We start from the raw sequence: 23,994 nt of genomic DNA, 5'->3' as shown, positions 1-23,994 counted from the left end.
TAATTATTTATATATATAAATTCTTTTCAATTGATTCTTGAACTATTTTCTTTTATATGATTATTTGATGATAAGAAATGATTAAGGATGACTCACCGGGGACGTTGACAAGTCCACTAGAGCAAATTTGGAGCAACACCTCACTTCAAATTTAGCTTATTGTACATATTTGCACTGTTGGAAATGCAATTGACCTCCCAAATAACCGTAGATAACATTATCATCATCACCACCATCATTGATAATCGTCGATGACTCTTATGGAGAGATCCTCTTGGTCCTAGTCTGGTGTTTGGATGTGTGATTCAGGTGTGTGGGTGTTTTCATTCTGCGCACTTTTTTTTTTTTCTTTCTGTTATAAAAATGTGTGAAGGCCATCTCTTTAATATTATTAATCGGTCAAATCAATCTACTGCTGTCCGTTTCTTCATTGAATTGTGATATATCTATCCATTGCGGAATAGTGACCAATATCTCATCAAGTTATTATTACTAGTTTATTCGAATCGCTGCACTAAGCATATCTTTTTTTTTTTTTCCCCCAGTAGATCATCATGACAGAGGTGGCAGATAGTTATCTAGAGGATATCAATAACGATGTCTGCCCAATCTGCAAAACCGACAAATATTTGAACTCGAACATGAAGTTCCTCATTAATCCAGAATGCTATCATAAGATTTGTGACTCGTGTGTCGACCGTATCTTCTCTTCGGGACCTACAAAGTGTCCTTACCAAGGTTGTGAAAAGATTTTGCGTAAAAACAAGTTCAAGTCCCAGATTTTCGAAGATATCTCGATCGAGAAAGAAATAGATATCCGGAACCTGATCGTCAAGATCTTTAACAAAACAGAGAAGGATTTCAAGACGCTAGAAGAGTTTAATGCTTATTTAGAGAAAATCGAGGAAATCATTTATAATATTTTGAACGGGGTTCAAGTCAAGGAAACCAATGAATATATTGCCAATTACAAACAAGAAAACTCAAAATCCATCCATCAAAATAACATCAATATTCAAAGACAGCACGATATTTTTTTGAAAATCGAAAATAAGAAGAAGTTGATCAATGATGAGAAGCAGAAGCTTTCCAAACAGTTGATTAGAGAACTTCAGAATGACAAGAAAATTGCCAACCAACAAATCACCAACAATTTATTGAATTCCTCACTCGATACCAATTTGATCGTTGAGAATGCTCGGAAAAACCTTCTCAAACAAAGTCTGGCGAGACGGAAGAAGTACATTGAGCAAACAAAGTTGCTCCAAGAGAAGTTCATGTCGCAAGAAGACCTTGAAATGATGAACTATTCCAACCCAGGGTTGCCAGGGTTCAGAAAACACAGATTGATGCAACAACAGGCTACAATGATGTCGCCATTCTCCCCTTTCAATGGAGACAGAAGTGTCAATTTACCGTTTGAAGTGGAAGAAGAATATTTCGATCCGTATACCAGCAATGTTATTAAAGATGCCCAATATTTGGCTGGGGGTATTAGAGTCGAACAGATCTATAAGAAATCGTTGTTCGAGGCATTTTTTGGTTTGGATTGTATTATAAAAGAAGAGAAAAGTGCTTGAGTGGTTGTCATCAAGGGCAGGTTCTTTGATGACGGTTTCTACATATCTACTTATGAGTTATGAGCTGTATATTATTATCATTATTATTTTTATTTTTTATCGTCATTATTATTATTATCATTATTATCATCTCTATTGTTGTCATCGTCATTATCATTATAGTTATTTGTTATCTGCTTTAATAATATCTGTGTAAGCTGTACATATATACCGTTCAGACGGAACTTCAACTTTTTTTTTTTTCTCTCATGCGATGACTTTGAAAGGTATTCCATAAATTGTAACGCCTTCATGCCATACCTTTCATAGATAGAGTGATCTCATAATGGGTGTTACGAAGCTCTGGAAGATCGTGGAAGAATCTGGAAAACCGGTCCGCTTGGAAGCATTGAGGAAGAAGCGGCTAGCAATCGATGCGTCCATCTGGGTTTATCAATTCTTAAAAGCCGTGAGAAATAAAGAAGGTGTTGGACTTCGTGGGTCACATATCGTTGGGTTTTTCAGAAGAATATGTAAATTATTATATTTTGGCATTCAGCCGGTATTTGTATTTGATGGCGGTGCTCCAGTTATCAAGTTGAACACAATTGCTAAAAGAAGAGAACGAAGAGAAGGACAGCGGCAAAGTGCCAAAGGTACCGCTCAGAAGCTCTTGTTATTGAAATTAAAGAAACAACGGGAAAACGGAGAACCAATCTCCCAACCTTCACCAACCAATCAGGATGATGATCTAAAGTCAAAGATCTTTAAGAAAGAAGATGAATATCATTTACCAGAATTGGAGAAGTTTTACTATAAAAAATCGGATAAAAGAATCATTTCCCCCGATGATTATCAAAAGTACGTGAGATCATTAGACAATGACATAGAAGATATCGATCTCAATAATATTGATCCGGCCTCAGATGAATTCAATCAACTATCATTGGAAAGACAGTACATTATTTTACACAAGTTAAGATTAAGATCGAGATTAAGAATGGGGTATTCGAAAGAACAACTTCAAGAGATTTTCCCCAACAGTTTAGATTTTTCAAAATTTCAAATCCAAATGGTGAAAAAACGAAACTTTTTAACCCAAAAGTTGTTGAATGTCGTGGGGTTGGATGATAATTTGCCCGATGTGGATTCTGTGGTGTCGAAAACCAGGCGCCTTGCAGGGGAAAAAGATCAAGCCTATACATTGCAACGCAATAGTAATGGTTGGTCATTATCCATTGATAACAAAGGAAATTCTATTTCTAATGCTATTAAAGTAGATGATGATGATGATGATGGTGGTCCGAGCCCCAAAAAGCGGAAAATTCTGAATAATGGTGGGTCCGACGATGATGACTTCAGTGATATCGAATGGGAAGAAGTGAAAATCAAACCAAAGGGTCCAAGAGAAAACTTCTCCCTCAATGCATTACCTCTACCCCCGGCAAGTGAACTGATGGGTAGTGTTGCTTCCAAAGTGGCACTTACCGCTCTCCAGCACGCTGGAAAAAGAAAAGAGAACAGAAATATCGAACAGCGATTGTATGATACAGCAGTATCGAATTCGCTCAAAGAGAGGGATATTGAACAGCATCTATACGATACTGCAGTATCGAACTCGATGAAAGATAAGGAGAAAAAATATCAAATAGAATTGAAAAAGGCAATAGAGCAATCGAAGAAAGAGTTGGAAACAATCCGGATTGAACAGGAACAATTCTTAGAAAATGATCTTTTTGAGATTGGACCCCAGGAAAACAAAATAAATCCAACAAGCTCTGTGAACACACAAATTCCAAGTCTCCCAAAGTTTAGCCTCGGGAAATCTATATTTCAAAAGCCTCTTGTGCAAAAAAATCCAACACCTGAGCCAAAAGAGCCACCAAATGACTTTCAAGAGAATTCAGAAGATGATTTCAGCGATGATTTGGAAGAAATTGCAGGAAGTGGTGCTAAAGTCTCAAACGAGATGCCAGTATGGTTCGATAATAATAATGAGATAAATGTTCATAATCCTCAGAAATATTTCCCAACGCAGACGATTCTATCGAATGATAAGTCAGAAGGGGAAAGTGATGAAATCATTGAGAATTTCAAATATGGGGAGCAGAATAGGAAAATGGGTGATGATTTGTATGAAGAAGATCAACAAGTTGTTGAATTGGGTGATGACAATAAAGAAGTTATTGAGATCAACGATGATGAGAAAGTTATTGAGATCAATGATGATGATACGGCTAATGAAGTAAATGGTAATGAGAAAGTTAATGAAGTATATGATGATGAGGTTGCTAATGAATTAAAGGGAAATGAGAAAGTTAATGGAATAAATGATAACAAGGATGTTATTGAGGTGAATGACAATGAAAATATTGATGAGATCAATAATATCAAAGAAATAAATGGAGATGATAAGATTAGTGGAACAAATAACGAAACCTTACAAAAAGAAAGCCAAAATCTAGAAATGAAAGAACCATCAGTACTACCAGAACGAAGTACTAAAGTGGAAAGTTCTACCGTGACTCTAGAAAATGAAGATTCTGGATTGACCATATCTAATGGATCTTTGAACGGTGTAACCATCAATAATATAGAAACTGATAAAAGCAAAGCTATTCAAGGAGACCATGCAAAACAAAAAATAACCCACTATGATTTTGAAGAAGATGAAGAAGATGAAATAATTAGCGATCTAGAAAGAGAAGAGACTGCCCATAATGATTTCGCCAACAATTTGCGCCAACAATATGTACCAACCCTGGCAGCTGCCCAACTGAATTTCCGATACAATGAGGCGAATTTACTACAGCAGCATAAAAGGGAACTTAGGGATTCTGATGAGGTCACTGATCAAATGATTGATGAAGTCAAGGATTTGCTTACCTGTTTTGGTATTCCTTACATTACTGCTCCGATGGAAGCGGAAGCCCAATGCAGTGAACTTCTTAAGTTGCAATTGGTGGACGGGATTGTTACCGACGATAGTGATTGCTTTCTTTTTGGGGGCGACAGAATTTACCGCCACATGTTCACCGAAAAAAAGTTTGCCGAATTTTACGATATTAAGGATATTGACGCCAAAACCCATTTATCTAGAGATAAGATGATTGATCTTGCGTATTTATTGGGCAGTGATTACACCGAAGGACTCAAAGGAATTGGTCCCGTCACTGCGGTGAAGATCGTTGATGAGTTTGGTAGTTTGAAAAATTTCAAAGATTGGTGCATAAAATGTCAAGAAAGTAATGCTGATAAGCTGAAATTATTGAATACTCCTTTCAAGAAATCTTTGAGAAAAAGGTTGATCAACAATGAAGTCTATTTAGACCAACGGTTCCCCGATAAAACCGTCAAGAATGCATATTTGTATCCGGAGGTGGATAGTGATAAAACCAATTTTGTGTGGGGACCCCCAGACCTTGATATGCTACGAACCTATTTAATGTCGAAGATTGGTTGGAGTAAAGAAAAGGTCAATGAAATTCTCATTCCCCTTATTAGAAGATACAATTCTCCTTGGTGATGAAGTTACACATGTATTATCATTATTATTATTTATTTTATTCTTTACATTAAAATGGAACTTAGAAAACAGTAGGAATACACGATATAAAAAATGAAGAAATAATAAAAAGCAAAATCCGTTTTGTAAAAAAGTATGCCATCAAGCAATAAAAAAAAATGAATCGTCAAACATAAAAAAAAAAAAATTAATAGCAAAGGTAATTTAAGCGTCGTAGAAAGACGAAGAAGAAGAAGAAGAAGAATAAGTATATTTTTATTGGATTCTATCAGGTTCGAAATTCAAAATTTCAATCCAGGCCTCTTCGTTTTTTTGCACCGCAGCAACACAAACTTTATCATTGAATCTCACTTGCCAAACACTGGTGGTGTCTTCCAAAAATCCCCGGATTTGTTTACCAGTATCGATGTCCCACATCAAAAGACTGGTAGATCCAGAAATCACTCGCCGATCATTATGTTGGAAACAAGTTATGGCACCAGGGTGGCCTTGAAGTACGTGACGAATTTTCCCGGTGTCAGGGTCCCAGACTCTTATTGTCGCATCGGCGGCACCGGTGGTCAAATATTTTGGTGATAATTGAATGAGACCAACCAAAGAACTGTGGTCCGTCAAAGAAAACAATAATGAACCATTAGACAAATCCCAAACATTCACGGTAGAATCCAATGATCCAGATAAAGCCCGGTTTCTCTTGGCGTCGATCGCAGTGGTATAAACTTTTGAACTATGGTCGGTAAGCACATATTTACAAGTCTTTGATTCCACATCCCAAACACGAACGTTAGAATCATAAGACCCAGAGACAATAATGTTACCATGACCTGAAATAGATCTTACTGCAGCTGTGTGTCCTTTCAAGCACCCTAGGAAGTATTTACTCCTTGGAGTATGTTCGACTGGTTTATCCGTTAGCGACATTGCAATTTCTTCTTTAGAATAATTAAGCCCAAACTTTTTGTTGATTTCCACATCATCTTTCACCATTGATAAGTCCCACATGATCAAATTATGATCTCTGGAACCACTAACCAATATCGGGGCCTTTGGATAGATAATATCATCACCTCTTTCATCTTTCCCAACTACCGTTGGCTCAATGATATCCAAACATCTAACGGTAGAATTGTGAGCTCTAAGAATATGCGAGCATTTACCAGTCTTTAAATTCCAAACTCTAAGACTCTTGTCAGTCGACGCAGTAGCTAAGGTATTCCCAATATATTTTAATCCCCAAACTCCACCATCATGGCCCCGTAGCACTCTGATTTTTTTGCCGGTACTCGTGTCAAAAACATTGATGATATCATCATCTGCACCAATAACGATTTTGTCTTCATCAAATTGTAGACAGGTTATGACATTCCCGCCATGGGCTTTCAAAGAAATCCGTCGCGGCTCGTATTTAGGATTATTCCAATTCTTGTTTGTCAAATAATATTTTTTATAAATAAGTTTGTGGATGTTCGGTTCAAAACATGATCTGGGGAATTTTGCCAGGTATTTTGAATAAAATGATTCGTTGATGGTATAATATTTATATATTATCTCATCGTAACTTAATAGTTCCCGTTGAATTATTTGTGGACCAGAAACAAGATTATCAAATAATATTCTTTGTTTCCAAACATTACCGTTTTTATTGACCAACAGCATCCAATTTCTGGAAACCGCCGATACATTGACTAACGAACGGAAATCCAAGAATGATAAAACATTCGCCGATAATTCCAACGGAAGATTCGAAAGGATGTCAAATTTAAGAAATTTCGTGATATGGTTGGCCAAGATAGATAAAGTGGTTCTATCTGATGTTTCTAATAAGCTATAGAGTAGCAAATTTTTCGAATTTTTCGACAATTTTTTGTTGAGAATATCAATCAAGGTAATATTATTCACCAGTTTTGATTTTCTAAAGCATTCGGCAATATCATCCCCGTGCTGTACTAATGCTAAGCTATTTTCATACTTTGCAGGTTTGCTTTGTTGTTGGCCAATATTAGATGGTTCTATTGACAGTACCTCATTTTGGATAGAGGAATGTGTAGGTGACGCGGAAGGCGATGGAAGGGGTAATTGAGTATAGGTCTCTTCAATAATTTGTTCCGCGCTCTCTTCATCCTTATTTTGTTCATACTCTGAAATGATATTTCTGGTGTTCGTTACAAGTCTTCTTTTCACCAAGGCGCCTTGCTCGACCTCATCAAGAGAATCGAAACTTTGCTGGTCACCTTGGGATTTTGCTCGTTTTCTCGAGCGAGATGAGGCCGCCGCACCAGGGGTCACCATCCCACTCTCGGTGGTGTTCTGCAAGCCATAGCTAATGGGAGTTGAAAGAGGATGTATCGCTACCGAGCCAATGTTTGACTGGAACTGAGAGCTCAGTAGTTGGTCTATATTGGCATCGAATATGAAAGGTACAGACTGATTCACAAGCGGGAACTTAGGAGGTCTAGCACGTTCCAAGATCTCTTTTTCAGACGACATAAGGGACCACGAGCAGGAAATGTGAAGATTATAGCAGCAGCTGCAGAATAATGATATATATATCTATATCTGGAATAGTAATAATAAATAACCCTTATTGGTGATCTTGTTTTGAGGGTGGGTGTTGATGCCCCCCGATTATTTTCAGAGAATTTCGGGAGATTTCTGAGCGCCGGTGCTTCTAACAACAGTAGCTTGACTCCGGTCCAACGCCATGGGCCTTTGGATAAGAATAGCCAGGTAAATGATTCTAATATGACAGAAATGGTACAGCTTGCATGAATTATGGAGTATACTTTTGGAGATTAGCAAGAAATGGTAATTTAATTAGTTGGTGATCTGGTGGTCGCGTTATCTTACAGTAAGAATGCGCATGAGATAGATTTTTTGGCATCACCACAATCAAAGGCAAATGCTTTAGTAGTTGCTATATCATTGCATTTGCGTTAATATTTAGTTAATGCTCTACTCCAGGACTTTGTGCCTAAACTTATTAATGTTAATCTACACTATAGTGTTTAACACATCATTCCATGCACCAATATTCCCAGAGAGGTGTCAGTCATATGAGGAGGAATCATCATCATGCGATAAAACGCACGTATCATAGGGACGATGTGATAACACGGAGACCAAAAAGCGTCTATTAGGTAAAAACATAAACCATCCCAGATGTGTACACAACACCTTACAATCATCCAAACAATATATATCCATGAGTCCTGATCGTAACTCGAAACTCTCCAAGGCCACATCAGGATCTTCTTCTTTTGATTCCGAAAAGGCCCAAAAGCACTCCTCCAAATCCCCAATGTTGGCCTGCTTACCAAAAAGTGTCCTCAATAAGTTTTCTAAAAAGTCTATCACTAACCTAAAACTGGGATTTGCTAGCTATAAGGATGATATTGAAGATATAAATGTTACTGAAAAGTCTGACACCTTTTCAGGATCAGATTCCGAAAGTTTGATTGGTAGTCAGCCACCTCTTGAATACGAGTTCAACAATGTCATCAACTTTACCTCAGAAGAAATCGTTCCTACAAGATATAATAACTTCAATCATGATAGAATCAATGATGAAGAAATATACGCAAAACACAAGATTAATACGAAAGCGGCTGATGTGTTGAATCCTTCGCAAGTTAATACTACCCAAAGGCTTGAGAGATTACGTCAATTAATGAAGGTTAATAGTGTCGATGTGTATATTGTCCCATCAGAAGACGCTCATCAAAGTGAAGATACCGCTCCATGTGATAACAGACGAGAATATATCTCAGGTTTTTCGGGATCTGCCGGTATTGCTGTGATCAGTTTGACTAAGGCGGTGCTATCCACCGATAGTAGATATTTTTTAGAAGCAGAAAAGACTTTGGATAATAATTGGCAGCTACTCAAGCAAAATGTTGAAGGGTACCCAACTTGGCAGGAATGGACAATTCTGCAATTGAAGTTTTCAAAATATAAAACGTTATCTGTTGATCCTAGGTTGATTTCCCTCGGTTTAGGTAATTTTTTTGAGAAGAAATGTGAAGAAGTCGGTGCGATTTTCAAACCTTCCTATAATAACTTCATCGACGAAGTTTGGGATGATCAGCCTAGAATCTCTGAGGCTCCAGTATATGAGTTACCATATAAGTATACTGGAAAAACTACCAGTGAAAAAATAAAGTTGATCAGAAGCTGCTTGGTCAATGATAATGCCACCGGTATTATTATCACGAAGTTAGATGACATTGCTTGGACGTTAAATTTGAGAGGTAGTGATTTCGATAACAGTCCATTGTTTTTTTCGTACTTGATTATCACCCAAGATGAAGTCAGATTTTATATCGATCCAGTGAAGCTACCAAAGAATGTTGAAAGTTATCTATTTGTTGAATTGCAAAACTTGAAAATCAAGGAGTATTTTTCCTTTTGGATTGATCTTGAAGCATTATCCATTAACTTTGAAAATTACTATTACTTATTGCCAAAAGAGGTATCGTATGGTCTCGTGAAGAAATTATCCATCATCAACTACAAGCTTTCTGGATTGATTGAAGACTTGAAAAGTGTCAAAACTCCTGCAGAATTATATGGGATGAAGCTTTCTCATGTGAAGGATGGTATTGCTTTAGCCAGATATTTTGCTTGGCTTGAAGAAAAGTTGATTAAAGAAGGTAGAACCTTGAATGAATATCAGGGGGCTGTTAAATGCGATTATTATAGGTCATTGATGGCCAATTACAAAGGGGTCAGTTTCACCACCATTTCTGCATCTGGTGCAAATGCCGCATCAAATCATTATGAACCATCATTGGAAATCAATTCTATTATCGATCCTAAAAAAGTATATTTATGTGACTCTGGTGCCCAATATTTAGATGGTACTACTGATATCACCAGAACTTTCCATTTTCTGCGCCCTACCAAAGAGGAAAAAACAGCTTATACCGCGGTTCTTAAAGGGCATATTGATCTTGCCATGGCTCAATTCCCTGAAACCACTACCGGAGTTATTTTGGATGGTATTGCCAGAGCTCCATTATGGGCTGAAGGGTTGGATTATAGACACGGTACTGGTCATGGTATTGGTTCATTTCTCTGCGTTCATGAAGGCCCAATTTACTTTGGCAGAAATTGTACCTTTAAGGCTGGACAGATCATCAGTGATGAACCAGGATACTACAAAGATTACCACTTTGGCATCAGAATTGAAAGTGATTTAGAAGTCATGGCCCATAAAACGAAAAACGATTTGAACGGCAAACCGTTCTTGAAATTCGGTTACTTGACATTAGCGCCATTCGACAGAAATCTCATCAATAAAAAGAAATTAACTAAATTCGAACTTGCGTGGATTAATGCCTATCATGCTCAAGTACGCAAAATGTTGACTCCATATTTGATGAAATTCAATGATAACAGAGCTGTGAAATGGTTACAAAAGAAAACCGAACCCTTATAAGTTTGAATTTTTTATATTGTTTTTTAGTTCAATTCTTCTTCTTTACTTTTATTTTAATAATTTTGTCCGTCTTTTTTTTGCCAGCTTTTTGTTTTACCTGTCTTAGCCTTTTTTGCTCTTTGTTATCGTATGATTTTTTAGATATCGCTGTTTGTTCATATATACTTGTTTGCGTGTTTTTTTTTCGCTTAATTTATTTTCTCTAATTGAACAGAAATTTTATACCCTTATTCTGTTGATAAGAATTGAAAATAAAAAAAAAGTATTACAACTGTAGCGTAGCTTTAGCAGAATCAACACTAAAAATTAGAAATAAACCGTGCCGAAAACAGAGCGCCAATTATTATACATAATCCAAGGGGAGCTATTCCTCTCATCTTCTGAAAGAGTCTAAGAACTGAGTAGCCAAAGGTCTGACTGGTTCAGTATCACTTTCTGGAGTTGCTTGTCTAGAATTCTCAGGTTGACCAGTTGCATTTTGTGAATTATTCGTTGGAGCAAGGTTAGGTCTTACTATTCTAGTATTTTTGTACAAATACTTCCGGACCTGGGTGAAATACGGTAATCTCCAGTTTTTCCCTGGAATTATTTGGCCACTGACAAGAAATCCTAGTACCCAGCCATTAAACATTGGTACAAATGAATCCATACCCTCACTCAATGATAATTGCAAACACAAAATATAAGTGAAGATCTTATCGCTGAAAATGGTCTTTTGGGGCACTTCATTATCTTCACCATTACCTCCTCCGGGTATTATATCGGTCAACTCAAATTTATAGACTACTGGAATGAAGGCGCTGTATTCATATAGTAATGCCCCGATAACTGGCAAAGGACCAGAAGCATAGTTCAAGCTCTGTAGGAAATTCCAATTATCTGGAAGGAGTACTTTGAGAAACGTGTTCGTTATTAGCTGAAGTACAATATTATAGAGAAATATGGATATCAAAAACGACGCAAACTTATTTGGTGATTGCAATCTCTCAATAGTTCGAAGGTTGAATAGGATGATTGTACTAAAAAACACTTGTGATTCACTTGAGAAGCTTATTTGGTTGGTCAAGAGTCTCCAATATTGATGCCACTGGTAGATGAATGGGTCGAATTTGAGATAGAATGCATACTTTATGTCTAGTAGTGACGCTATTACCGGAATAAGCATATTCATAATTAGAAACAGCTTGGTAACCGGCATATGTTTTAATCCTTTGCTTATACCAACAAGCATTGTTTTATGGTCTTTTTGATGGGTATATTAAAGTTTCTTGGTGCTTCTGAAAACTGAATAAAGTGCAATAAATATAATTGAAAGAAATAGAAGGTCGCTTACCTTCAAATTCCCGCTAAGATATTAATCGCAATGTATTTTTGTAAGAACTTCATGTTTATTCACGTGATCAAGATAATAACTTAACGTGGTCGTATATTACGCCTCCTATAGATAAAATACTTCTCCACTAGTGAGTTTATTGCAGTAATTGGAATATATTCAACCAAAAGATTACTATAAAGGATTTAGAGCTTCCCGTTTTCCACTGATGATTATGAATAAAGTTCGTGGAATGTACGTGTCGGTTCTTCGAATTGAAATTGTTCTCCCCATCACTTGACGATAGAAATTCAACAATTAAATTTATTCATTTGGATTTGTAATGAAAAATCTGACCTGTATGCGTTTTTTATGGTATGTAAACTTCTTGTATTGGTTTAACATCATTGGTAGACTTTTGAAATTGGTGGAATTAGTATAATCGCACAGACCTGAACGCTAAACTAATATTCTTTGCTAAGAAAGGTTTCCATATAAATTTAAATAAGAGTCATTATTATTTGATTAAACAGTTTGTATCGATGTTCGAAACGCATGTTCATATAGCTATCCTAGAACAGGCTCTCGTATAGGCGTTATTCTCTCTTAAAGATCATTACATTGTATTTCCTACGGCACACCCAAAAATAATTTAATTCTTAAAAATAATCGATAACTCTTTTCATTATGATATTCATTTTTTTTACAAAGCTATGATATTCTAAAGGTAGATATTACCATCTAGTGTAATCTAAAAACGGTGAATAATTTATGTCTCTCATGTTCCCACAGAAAGTCTAAACTTGGGTTTAGTTATAATGCGCGAAGATTTTGCTTCAATCAAGGAACCTTCTCTTTTTTCTGAAGAACAAAAGAAAAGAAAATATTCAGATTATTAGTATGCAGCTGCAGAGAATGGTGATTCAATATTGTTTTTTTTTTTTTCAATTATTTATTTTGTTACAAAAACTGAGTCGAAGTCTGTTTGTTACACTGTAGATATCTGTTTATCGGTAACACAACAAGCAAGGTTAGGATTAACTACGTAATTAAAGGAACTCTACAGGTAATCATAGGGGTGATAACTACTAGAATTAGCTGCAGTTGTAAATCAACCAGATATGCAAATACATCGGACTGCTTTGGGTCCTCTTCTAAAATAATGAATAATAAACTTAAGATGGGAAAGATGCCCAACTAGAGCAGATTGCTTCAGTTTTGGATCGGGTGATATAATGGCTTATAGAAACATGAAGATTCTGCCTGTTCAACTAGTACTACCACTCCAACTGAAACTGTATTTAAATCTGATACTGGACAGCTCTAAAACTTCAACTATTAGCGGGTCAGCAAGCCACACAGACTCCCCCAAATGCAAAAATATTTTCAAATAGGATTCTAAATGGTGTATCTAATGAGTAATTAACGTAGATGTCCAGAGATAATGAGTCCGGAGAGATCTCGCTTATACTATAATCAAGTTGGTTATTTCTAGACATCTTAATTTAAATGTTTTATGGCTATTATTATAATATCAAGACTAGGGGCTCTATAGCCGTTATTGACTTATTATATTCTTAGCTCCCCCTCTAATCTTTCGGTAAGATACCTATCTTTAAATACTTTTCTATATAATAATTATTGTTGCTAACTATAAATAATATCTCCTCTTCTTAGTCATTTACTAGCAAAAAACCAGTGTTTTGCTATTATAACTATTAGTAGGTTCTTAATCCGTATCGCCGTATTGGATTTATATCAACAAAAGTAATATTATTTGGCAGCTTTAATCATTTTTGACATGGTTCACAGATTCTTATCGCAGCGCGCTGAAAATTCACGTGAGATAGCACGTGAACTATTTTTTATTATTTTTTTCTTCTTCCTTTGAGGAGAGAAAATGAGTTATCACCATCGATCATCCCGGTGACAGATTTCAAGTTGTTCGGAGAAGAATCATCTTGACCGGGAGTGTTCTTGCATCGTGATCCAGGAAGCATATAAACCATACCTTGGAATTAATTTTTTTTTTTTTTTACTCGACAAAAAGATCCTGTTCTGCCTTTGCCTGCCTTGTAGTTATTCAACATGAACAATTCTAGCGGTAACAACAACACTGGCAACACCGTCAATAATTCACAAGCCAATACAAATGGTAACCCAATACTTAATATCACGCAGCAGCAACTACAGCAATTAGTTTTGCGTTTCAAGAATGCCTCAGAAATGGCCGTGAAGTTGGGCCCAAACAGCGAGCAGGGGAAGCAGCATCTTCAAACTGCCGCGAAGATCAAAAGTCTTCTAGTGAACTATTCCAATCAATCGAGAATGCGTCAACAGCAACAGCAGCAACAGCAGCAGCAACAGCAGCAGCAACAGCAACAGCAACAACAGGCCCAAAAGGTTCAAAACCGAACCCAGCTACATTCACAGCAACAAGTTACTCCGAATAATAAACCGATCACCCCAAACGTTAGCAACAACAATAATGCAAATATGATGTCTAATAACATGAATATGAATAATGCTGCAGTTGATCCCAATTCCAGACCTGCTTCTTCAATGAGTATGGGAAGTGGCATGAACTTCAATATGGGAAACTTCAACATGTCAGGTGTGAATACCAATGGAAATGTTATGGCTAATAATGGTAATAATAATAATACTAACGGCATGATAAATAATAACCCAGGAAGCCCAGCACTATCTGTCACATCTGGTAGTGGTAACATGAACAACAATAACACCAGTATGAACATTAACAACAATAACAGCAACATGAACATTAACTTAAAAAGTACCAACAATAATGGAATCAATACTCCAAACAATAATAGTAATAATAAAAAGAATGATAATGGTGGTAACGATAATAATAACGCCATTAATAACAACATCAATAATAATAATGGCAGCAACAATGCTAACAACGGTACTGGTAATCTTAATAATGCTGGTGGATCTAATGCCGCAACCGCTCCATTAATGACTCAGGTCCAGAATTTAAAGAAGTTGAATTATATTTATCAGGATTATACAAAAAAATTGCAATCCTACAGAACTTTTTTGCAAAGACCAAACTTGAGTGCAGAGACTATTCAAAAATTGCAACATGAAGGAAGAGATGTGCAAACGAAGCTAGAGCAAATTAAAGCATTGATGATAAAATGGAACCAAAATTTAAAACAGAACAGAGGTAATATTTCATCGATAGCTCAGCAGCAGCAACATAAGCAAAATCCAAATCCACAACTTCATCAACAAACTCAACTTCAACCACAACTTCAACCCCAGCCACAAGTCCAACAACAACCACAGCAACAACCACAACAGCCGCAACCGCAACCGCAACCGATGCCAAACCTGGGTATCAACATGCCCCAGAACCCTGCCATGCTCAATAATCGTAATATTCCAGGCTCAGGTAGTCCAATGATGAACCAAGCTATCCCAAACAAGGCTCCTAACAATATGATTTCTGGAAATCCTGTTCCCGCTAATGGAAACATGGCAAATAATGGAAATCCTAACCCTGCTATAAACCAATCAATTCTTGCAATGTTTAATGGCGGACCACTAGACCAAAATGTGTTGAGTAAGCTAACTCCACAAAAGAGAGCTCAACTATTGCAAATGCATCAAAATGCTATAAACGCCCAAGGTGCTGCTATGAGGAATTTGCCAAACAATGCTTTCAAATCATTAACTCCTGCTCAGCAGGCTCAATTTATGGCGCAATTACAGAAACAGCGTCAGAACAGCCTTGCCGCCCGTAACTCAATATCTCCTCAAGTATCGGGGGTGGCTTCTCCTCCAATGAATATGAACATGAACCTCAACAATCCTCAAGCCCCCGTGATACGCTCACCAGCGGCACAAGCTCCACAATTACCTCAACACATCCTGTTGACACAACCTCAACCAATGCCCCAACCACAAATGCAAAATCTTGGTCAATTGAAGCCTCAACCTCAACCTCAACAAGTTCCTCAACCAATAAAGCCGCAAGTTCCAACACAGGTACAATCCCAACCGCATCCAGCAAATGATTCACAAGTGAAACCACCCACTAATAATGATACTAAGGCTGAGCAATCTCAAACAAAGACTGAATCTACCTCTGCGCCAACTACTGGTAGTACAAACGCTGGTGATTCCTCGGATCTAACACAAAGACTCATTGAGCTGCATATCTTGAAAAAACCGATTTCTAATTTGCCTCTTTCCAAAGAATTGAAAGTTTCTGCAATTGAGCCGCATGTATTGAAGGAAGTCAGACCTAGTATCAATAGTGGTTTTGCAGCAGCTCCAATTTTATGCACGCCTCCATTATCCAAACTTCCTACTGACTTGGGAATTGATTCTGACACCGGGGAAAACAGGGTTGTTTCTAAGAGAAAGTTAAGCGAGCTTGTGAAATCTGTTGGATTAGACGAAGGTGATGGAGAAACTTCTATTGATGGAGATGTCGAAGGGATCTTGCTTGATATCGCCGATGAATTTGTGAATAGTGTCACCAATTTTGCCTGTCTTCTAGCAAAGAGGAGAAAAGTTGATGCTGTTGACTCTAAAGATATTCAAATGCATTTAGAAAAGAACTGGAATATCAAGATTCCCGGCTATGCAAATGATGATATTAGAAATATTAGAAAATGGGCACCAACATCATCTTATATTCAAAAGATGAATGGTGTCGATGTATCACGATCAGTGGATAGACAAGCCAAGAGTTCATGAATTTTTTTTTTTTTTTTCACTGTTCAATTATCAAAATTTAGGGTAACGATTAATGAGGATGAATATTTTTTCTAGTTAAAACCAAATGTACGTAAGCGTTAAATGGAATCGATTAGTTAGAATGTTGAAATCAGAACTGTCTCAAGAATTAAAACCAAATTACGGCTTGGTGAGCTACAGATATAATGCAATGTTTCGAAAAATTAGTAAAATTTATAGTACAAATATTATTTATCACTGCGAATAATTTTCATCATTGCAAACCTTCTTCATTATCGAATACCTGCTTTCTCCAATCTCTCAATCTTCTCTTTTTAGAAACCTTTCTTCTGTCCTTTGCTACATGGTTAGGATCTCTGTATGGTGCCAACTTTTTCAAACCAATAAATTCATTCAAATCTTTATCATCGGCAAGCAAGATTTCTTTCTGGGTCAAACCAAATGTTTCTGGCTCAACTTGGATATATTTGAATTTAGGACCATCGTCATTCTCCTTTGATTCTTCATCATCCACCTCTTCCTCAACTTTCATTATATTGGATTGAACAATCTGTTCAGCTTGCTTCTTTAAGGATTCTTTGGATTTTTTAGCAGACTTCTTTTCCGCCAATTTTTCCTTCTTCGACTTCTTTTTTGGTGGGGCATCTTCTTCAACTTCTTCAGCTTCATCTTGTTGTTCTTCAGTATTAGCTTGTGTCTCTTCAGCTTCAGCTTCTTCATCTTCTTGATCATCATCATCGTCGTCATTCTTGTTTTTCTTCTCATCATAAAATTCTTGCATAATTTCATCATCGTCATCCCATTGCGGCTTCTCTTCAGCATTATAGTACTTTTCATCGAAAATTTGATTCATCTTATTATCCCACTCTCCATCGTCAAAGTCATCATTCAATAAACTTTCACCAAAGACCTTTTGAACCAATTCAGTGTCAACATCTTCACCAACGGCCTTCTTAATTTCCGCCAATCTATCCATGACTTTATTGATTTTATCTTGTTTCTTCTTTTTAAGGTTTTGCTCGTGCTTTTCTTTCTTTTCTTTAATCTTCTCCTGCTTCTTGACTCTTTGTTTCTTTCTGGAATTCATTTTCGATCTTCTCATTGTGGCTTGACTTCTGGCATACGAAATAATTTCCGCAGAAGTGGAATCCTCATATCTGAAGTTATACACTCTTTCAAAATTTTCAACTGCATCATCAAACTCTTCCTCGGCCCTAAGAGCATCCTGATCTTCAGTTCCCAAGTCCAAATTTTCGGTATCATTTTTCGATCTTGGAATCCAGGCATGTTGGTTCAAAAATTCTGATAAAAACTTTTCTTGATCTTCTTCAGGATTTGGCAATTGAGCTTCAACTATTGGTTCTCTCTTTCTTTCTTTCTTCTTAAGGAAATCATCATCGTCGTCGTCATCATCATCATCATCTCCATTGCTGTTATTTTCATTGCCCCCATCATCGCCAAATGCGTTTTTGATTTCCGAAAGCAATTGGTCTTTATCTTCCTTTTGTTGTTCTGCATAAGTCTTGAGACCTTCATCATTTTGTTCCTCATCATCGTCCGCAAGACCCCCGCCGTTCAATAAATTAATTCTATGATAATCGTGCAAATACATTGGACGGTTCTTTTCAGCAGTACCACTTTTTTCCAATTTCTTGACCGCTTCTTCAGGCTCATCGAAAAATTTCACATCTTTGTTCTTTAACAGCGAGTCATTAGACTTCAAGGCATCCAAAACTCGATTGATTTGGTTATCGGTTTCGTTATCCAATAAGTCCCCATATTCATCTTCTTCCTCACTACTGGAAGATTCATCATCGGAAGGTTCAGGCTCTTCGATTCTGGTTTTGGTTTCTTCTGGGGCATTCTCGTTTGAAATTTCCTTGTCTTGAGCTTCCTTAGCTCTCTTGGAAGCAGACTTCTTTCTAGGCATTGTATATTTAGTTCTTTTTCTGGAGAAATAGGTTTCCAAAAAACGGATTAGGTAAAAGTATTATAGCAAAAACTATGGGGTTTTATCAAATGACTTAGAAAATTTTTTCCTATATTAAAAAATACATTTATGCGAAAATCAGCTACTCATCGCATACCATCGCATAAAATCACATATTATAATTCGGTGAGCACTGCTAGCTAAGCTAGCTTACTTCGAAGTGGTTGTGTCCTTTTTAAATTTATTAAAAAAAAAAATGTCCCGGGTAACTATATAGTTGTAACTCAGAACATGTTGGGATACTATTATATTGAGCTTTCAAAGAATATCCCGATTTTTCTTTTGCAATTTTTTTCTCCAGATACTGTGTCAATACTCTTACAAAGCTCCTCATTCAAGGACTAGTTTGGGTTGAAAGTAGTTCATTTCATAAGATTATCTTCGGAAAAAAGAGGAGCTCTTTTGTTTAATCTCCAGAAAGGGTTTCCAGTCTCATTTTCATTAAACTCATCAAAACTAGTCTACCGATACTATGGTGCCTAGAAAATTCATACAAACAATTATACTTCATAGACTTGTCAGATGCCCGAATGGGGGTTGATGCCATTTACCATAGTATTTGATGAGCGATGATACAATAGGCATATGAAAAAAACAAAAAACAAAAAAATATACGGCAGTAAGTTTTAATAGATTATATTGACTTGAAACCTCTGGAAGAAAGAAAACACTTTAATGTTGGGGGAGCTGACCCACAGGAACGGCACCCTAGATGTATAAGCCGGGCAACTAACAAAAGGCGATTTGTACAAAAAGTGGCATATATCGAGAGATTATTGATTATATACAAAGCACAAAATCAATAGAGTTGGACAATACCAAGATCAAAGAAACTATGTCTTTGTCATCGTGGAAGCAATTTTCCTTTCTTCATTATTCTCCCATAAGGGATCCCAATTTCAACACGGAAACCCCTCTTTTCTCAGATCCTTCCATTAGTGCAATATGTTCTAGTGACAAATACATAATGTTTGCCATTGCGAGCTCAATCATCAAGATTGTGGATTTGGAGTTCAATCTCGTTTATCAATTTGTGGGATTTGAGCCCAATTTCACCATTTCTTACTTGAAACACTCTCAGGTCAATAATATGAATGTGATATGTGCCGTTGGTGAGTCGCTGGGGGTTCCTACGGTATTGAAACTTTGGAACTTGGATAAGTTGATGGAGTCTAATAATTCCAAGACCAACGATTATTCTCATCATTATTTGACATCGGTTAATGTTCAAAACGGCACCAATCAATTCCCATTATCGACCTTCGCAATATCCGATGATTTTTCAGTATCTGCGTTCGGATTCACCAATGGATCTACGATTTTGGTAAGAGGTAACCTTTTAAATGACAAAGGCGCCAGACAAAGAATAATTTATGAATCAAGTGGAGAGCCAATCACTGGGGCACATTTATTTTTAAGCAGTCCGACTTCTGGCTATTATTTGTATGTGTTAACCACATCCAAGATTTTACTATTTGACACCACTGGAAGAAACCAGAATACCCCATTAAATGTATTGGAGAACACTCATGGATCGAATTTGTTTTGCAATGATATTTTGTCTTCAAATAGTAACTTGATCAGCTGTGACTCAAATGGGAACTCCATTGATTTCTATAATTCCAAGTTTGGCAAAGTGAATTCCATAAAAACCTCCAAACAGTTCAATCAAAATAGACTTTTCAATTTCAATGACAAATATTTATTGATGGTTTCATCCATGGACAACAGTTTTACAAAATCCGTTATGAATGACAATATTGAAGATACCAGTAGTCCCGCGGGATCAATTTTCAAATTCAATCCATCAAGCACTAGTGGCGGCAATTCAGAATTCAAAACAACTAAAATAATGGTGATCGATTACACCCATAATTTCATCATTTTCAACTTGACAATCTCGCATAACATCACCAATGTCATCAATGTAGCGAATGATGGACTATATCTATTATCATCCAATGGGATTTTTTACAAACTACAAGAAAAGAGCATCAATGATAAAATTCAGATATTGATCCAGAGAGATTTGTACCCAATGGCTATTCAACTAGCCGAAGAAGAACTTGCGGTAAATAATCCTGCCAGTACTATCACAAAAAAGGATTTATTTTTAATCAAAAAGAAATACGGTGATTATTTATATGACAAAGGCGACTTCCAGGAATCTATTGGGCAATATATTGATTCGATTAATTTGAAAAATAACAGCTTCAATTTAAATGTGATATTAAAGTTCAAGAATAACGACAAGATCTTGTACTTAACAGAATACTTGGAGCACTTGTGTTTCAGCAATAAAGAGATTTTTGAGCGACATCTAATCAAGTATTCATCATCCGATGATTTGATCAATGAAGATTATTTGACATTGTTGTTATGCAATTATTGCAAATTGAAAGATATCGCCAAGTTTCAAAACTTCATTGATGAATTGGAGGCGGTGAAGCAGAAATACGCCGACAGCGATGAGGAGCAAAGTTTGCTCAATTATTCAAATTTGAACTTCAATCTTGATTTAATTATCAGTCTATTATTGAAAATTGATTTCAATAAGGTGGTCATTAATATTTCATTTATTTTTAAATATTATTCCATGATTTTGGATATTTTGATCAATAAGTTCCAAGATTTCAAAATGTGCATCATATTCCTTAGGTTTTTGAGAGTCAATGAAATTTTCAACTTACTACTAACGGAATCTACTCAAGGCAACTACATTAAAAGACTATTACATCATGTTCCAATTGAAACTACAAAGTTGTTGATTGATATTTTCACTGGTATTTACAGGCCAACAATCAGTGAAGAGTACATACACGAGCAATTCAATAATTTGAAAGATGGCGTGACCGAACATCATCACCAAAACTCATCACTGATCAATGATATTGGGAAGGATACTGATGACACTAATCTTGCGATTCAGAGTTACAATACTTTTGTGGATTACATTTCATCCACTGCAAACAATACCTTGACACTCATGAATTTTACTGATAGTTCGAGTATCAACAAAGAAGAGGACCAACAACCAACGTACCAACCACCAAAGCCCCGTCTCGTATTCATTTCATTTATTGATAACCCTAACGAGTTTGTGGTTTTCCTAGAAGCAATACTTGAGAATTATGATAAATTTGATCGGTTCAATACCAACGTGAAAGATAAGACTGATTTATTGATTACGTTGTTTGAAATGTATTTGAGCTTGGCAAATATGGAAAATAATAAACAAGAGTGGGAACAAAAGGCTATGCTGTTATACCAAAAACACAAGACATTGATGGATTACAATACAGTTTTGTTGCTTTGTCATTTGAATGATTTCTCAGATGAAGATTTGCTATTGAGTCTTGGAGGAGAGGTGGAGAACGAGGAAAATCAACTAGAAAATGACCAGCACACTGGAGAAGATCGAAGCTCAGAAGAGGCTAGAGAACTTAAAAATGAGCGCACAAAGTCCCGCGAGGAGAATTTGATTAGTTATAATTTTGACATGGAAAAACTACTTGACGAGATTGAAGACACTTTGCCTGATGATCATCCAACCTTGATCATCGATGAGGAATATACCGGTGAAAACCATCAAGTGTCTGCATCGAACAAAATTGAGTTATTGAGAAGCTCGTTGAATTCACAAAATATCGAGAAGTCAGTGGAGATTTTGAACAAATATGGCCCAGGGATTCCTGAAATGTATTCCATGACATTATTTTATGTGATAAAGAAAAATTCTGAGGAATTTTTAACCAAGAAGTTTGGAGTGAAGAATTTGATGTTGATTTTAATAAAGTTATTGAAGAGTAACGTGTTGTCAGTGATAGATTTGGTGAATATTGTTAGTTTGAATGATCTTGTGAAGTTCAAATATTTGAAGAACTTTTTGATGAATTACTTGGAATTTAAGACACTGGAGATTGAAAAGAATGATAAGTTGTTTGATTACTACTCCAAAGAAATTGAGACGAAGAAATCGGAGATCTCTAAGCTTCTAGTAGACCACAATGAAAGTGGAGATTCCAACGACCAAGAGAATGTTATTGTGGTTAATAATTTGAAATGTCATTTATGTGGATTGAATCTTGATTTCCCAATTGTTCACTTTTATTGCCAGCACTCTTATCATCAAAGATGCCTTAATGATTTTGAGTATGATTCGTATAATGAGGATTTGATTCCTCTGGGGCAATTAGCTGGCTCGGGGTCGAAAAATTCCACGAATTTCAAATGTCCAAAGTGCATTAGTGAAATGGAGGCGGTCAGTAACCTTAGAATGGCTCAAGATGAAATTGGGGAAAAAAATGATTTGTTCAGAATTGCGCTAGACGAATCCGAGGATAAGTTTAAGGTAATCAATGATTTCTTTGGGAGGGGAGCCATGGAACATAGTCGATTTATCATGGCTAATAATTCCGATGTATGATGTATTATTACTTGAAATTATTATGAATATTGTGATTATTATTAGTATTATTTTAATACAAAAACAAGCGTCGGAAGGTGTTATGAGAGTAAACTATATAGCTTGGCTATTGTTTTTTTATTGAATATAATATAATATAATAATGAAACAGTAATTAGTCCTGGATAGGACAATCTAATGAAGTATCCTCAAACGGTGTAGATAGATAGGGGTACCACAGAAGAGCATATTGGCACAAGTAACAACCAATATCCAGTTATATTAGCTTACCAATGAAGATGTGAATAATGGAACAATATAATCCACTCTCCCCGTGTTTTTTGACAGGGCAAGTTACTAACTAATTTGTGATTACAGGGATAATACCCAAGTACCCACAGATGTCATTGTTTCAATTTTTTTTTTTTTTTTTTTTTTTTTTTCCCCGTGTGAATGAAAACACTGAATGAACAACACGAAAAGGTAAATTTGACTGGAATGTAAAGTAAAAGAGAGGATAATGATGAAATATATCATATAAAATATAAATATATATATATATGTTTACATAAGAGTGGCTTGTACCGATGATTGATGACACAATCCACTGCGATGGCTCTCCCACGTGACCAAAAAAGTGGTGGTCCCAAAGGGCAGGAACGCCGAGATGACTCGGTGGTGGGTCGTCTTTACAGACCAGAGGATTGAACAATGTGTTGAGCTCTAAGCTGGGCGATCCACTAATACACCGTGGTAACTGGACCAATACCTCCACTAAACAATAATGGCTTTGCAAAGAGAGGCAGCCTAACGGCTGGGCATCGCCATATATATAAATGCCGGAGAATTCCCTGGTATGGATTGTGGCCCTCTCCCCCCGTTTAACCTTTGTTATTCGATATCAACGCCGCGCTCCAAGGATATTGTTTTAAAACTCGTCTTTATTCCAAATACCTCACTTTTTGTTATAAGACCATTGCCATTACTACTACACTATTGTTAAAATCAATTTGATTGTTTGCTATATT

At 36.4% G+C, this 23,994-nt stretch overlaps 8 protein-coding genes across 8 annotated transcripts; 5 read left to right on the top strand and 3 right to left on the bottom strand. All coding sequences in view use genetic code 12, as the record gives it.

Moving 5' to 3' along the window:
• Nucleotides 1-554: 554 nt before the first annotated feature.
• On the top strand, nt 555-1,580 carry TFB3 (TFIIH/NER complex subunit TFB3; the record flags this gene model as incomplete). Its single annotated transcript, XM_064999231.1, has 1 exon — nt 555-1,580. One exon carries the CDS (start codon nt 555-557, stop codon nt 1,578-1,580), a length of 1,026 nt encoding a protein of 341 aa, XP_064855303.1.
• A 325-nt stretch (nt 1,581-1,905) lies between these two features.
• On the top strand, nt 1,906-5,085 carry RAD2 (ssDNA endodeoxyribonuclease RAD2; the record flags this gene model as incomplete). The annotated part of the gene is made up of 1 exon (XM_064999230.1): nt 1,906-5,085. The coding sequence occupies one exon, from the start codon at nt 1,906-1,908 to the stop codon at nt 5,083-5,085; it is 3,180 nt and encodes a 1,059-aa protein (XP_064855302.1).
• Nucleotides 5,086-5,340: 255 nt separating this feature from the next.
• On the bottom strand, nt 5,341-7,572 carry CDC4 (SCF ubiquitin ligase complex subunit CDC4; the record flags this gene model as incomplete). The annotated part of the gene is made up of 1 exon (XM_064999229.1): nt 5,341-7,572. One exon carries the CDS (start codon nt 7,570-7,572, stop codon nt 5,341-5,343), a length of 2,232 nt encoding a protein of 743 aa, XP_064855301.1.
• A 715-nt stretch (nt 7,573-8,287) lies between these two features.
• On the top strand, nt 8,288-10,522 carry DASC09_056430 (uncharacterized protein; the record flags this gene model as incomplete). Its single annotated transcript, XM_064999228.1, has 1 exon — nt 8,288-10,522. One exon carries the CDS (start codon nt 8,288-8,290, stop codon nt 10,520-10,522), a length of 2,235 nt encoding a protein of 744 aa, XP_064855300.1.
• A 373-nt stretch (nt 10,523-10,895) lies between these two features.
• DSC2 (Dsc2p) lies at nt 10,896-11,753 on the bottom strand (the record flags this gene model as incomplete). The annotated part of the gene is made up of 1 exon (XM_064999227.1): nt 10,896-11,753. The coding sequence occupies one exon, from the start codon at nt 11,751-11,753 to the stop codon at nt 10,896-10,898; it is 858 nt and encodes a 285-aa protein (XP_064855299.1).
• Nucleotides 11,754-13,922: 2,169 nt separating this feature from the next.
• DASC09_056410 (Taf12 protein) lies at nt 13,923-16,571 on the top strand (the record flags this gene model as incomplete). Its single annotated transcript, XM_064999226.1, has 1 exon — nt 13,923-16,571. One exon carries the CDS (start codon nt 13,923-13,925, stop codon nt 16,569-16,571), a length of 2,649 nt encoding a protein of 882 aa, XP_064855298.1.
• Nucleotides 16,572-16,824: 253 nt separating this feature from the next.
• On the bottom strand, nt 16,825-18,501 carry KRI1 (Kri1p; the record flags this gene model as incomplete). Its single annotated transcript, XM_064999225.1, has 1 exon — nt 16,825-18,501. One exon carries the CDS (start codon nt 18,499-18,501, stop codon nt 16,825-16,827), a length of 1,677 nt encoding a protein of 558 aa, XP_064855297.1.
• An 895-nt stretch (nt 18,502-19,396) lies between these two features.
• PEP5 (tethering complex subunit PEP5) lies at nt 19,397-22,987 on the top strand (the record flags this gene model as incomplete). The annotated part of the gene is made up of 1 exon (XM_064999224.1): nt 19,397-22,987. The coding sequence occupies one exon, from the start codon at nt 19,397-19,399 to the stop codon at nt 22,985-22,987; it is 3,591 nt and encodes a 1,196-aa protein (XP_064855296.1).
• Between the last annotated feature and the right edge of the window lie 1,007 nt (nt 22,988-23,994).

The sequence above is a fragment of the Saccharomycopsis crataegensis genome, assembly GCF_037102585.1.
Source record: "Saccharomycopsis crataegensis DNA, jcf7180000000097, whole genome shotgun sequence".
NCBI lineage: Eukaryota > Fungi > Ascomycota > Saccharomycetes > Ascoideales > Saccharomycopsidaceae > Saccharomycopsis > Saccharomycopsis crataegensis.
This window is presented reverse-complemented; position numbering and strand designations above follow the sequence as displayed.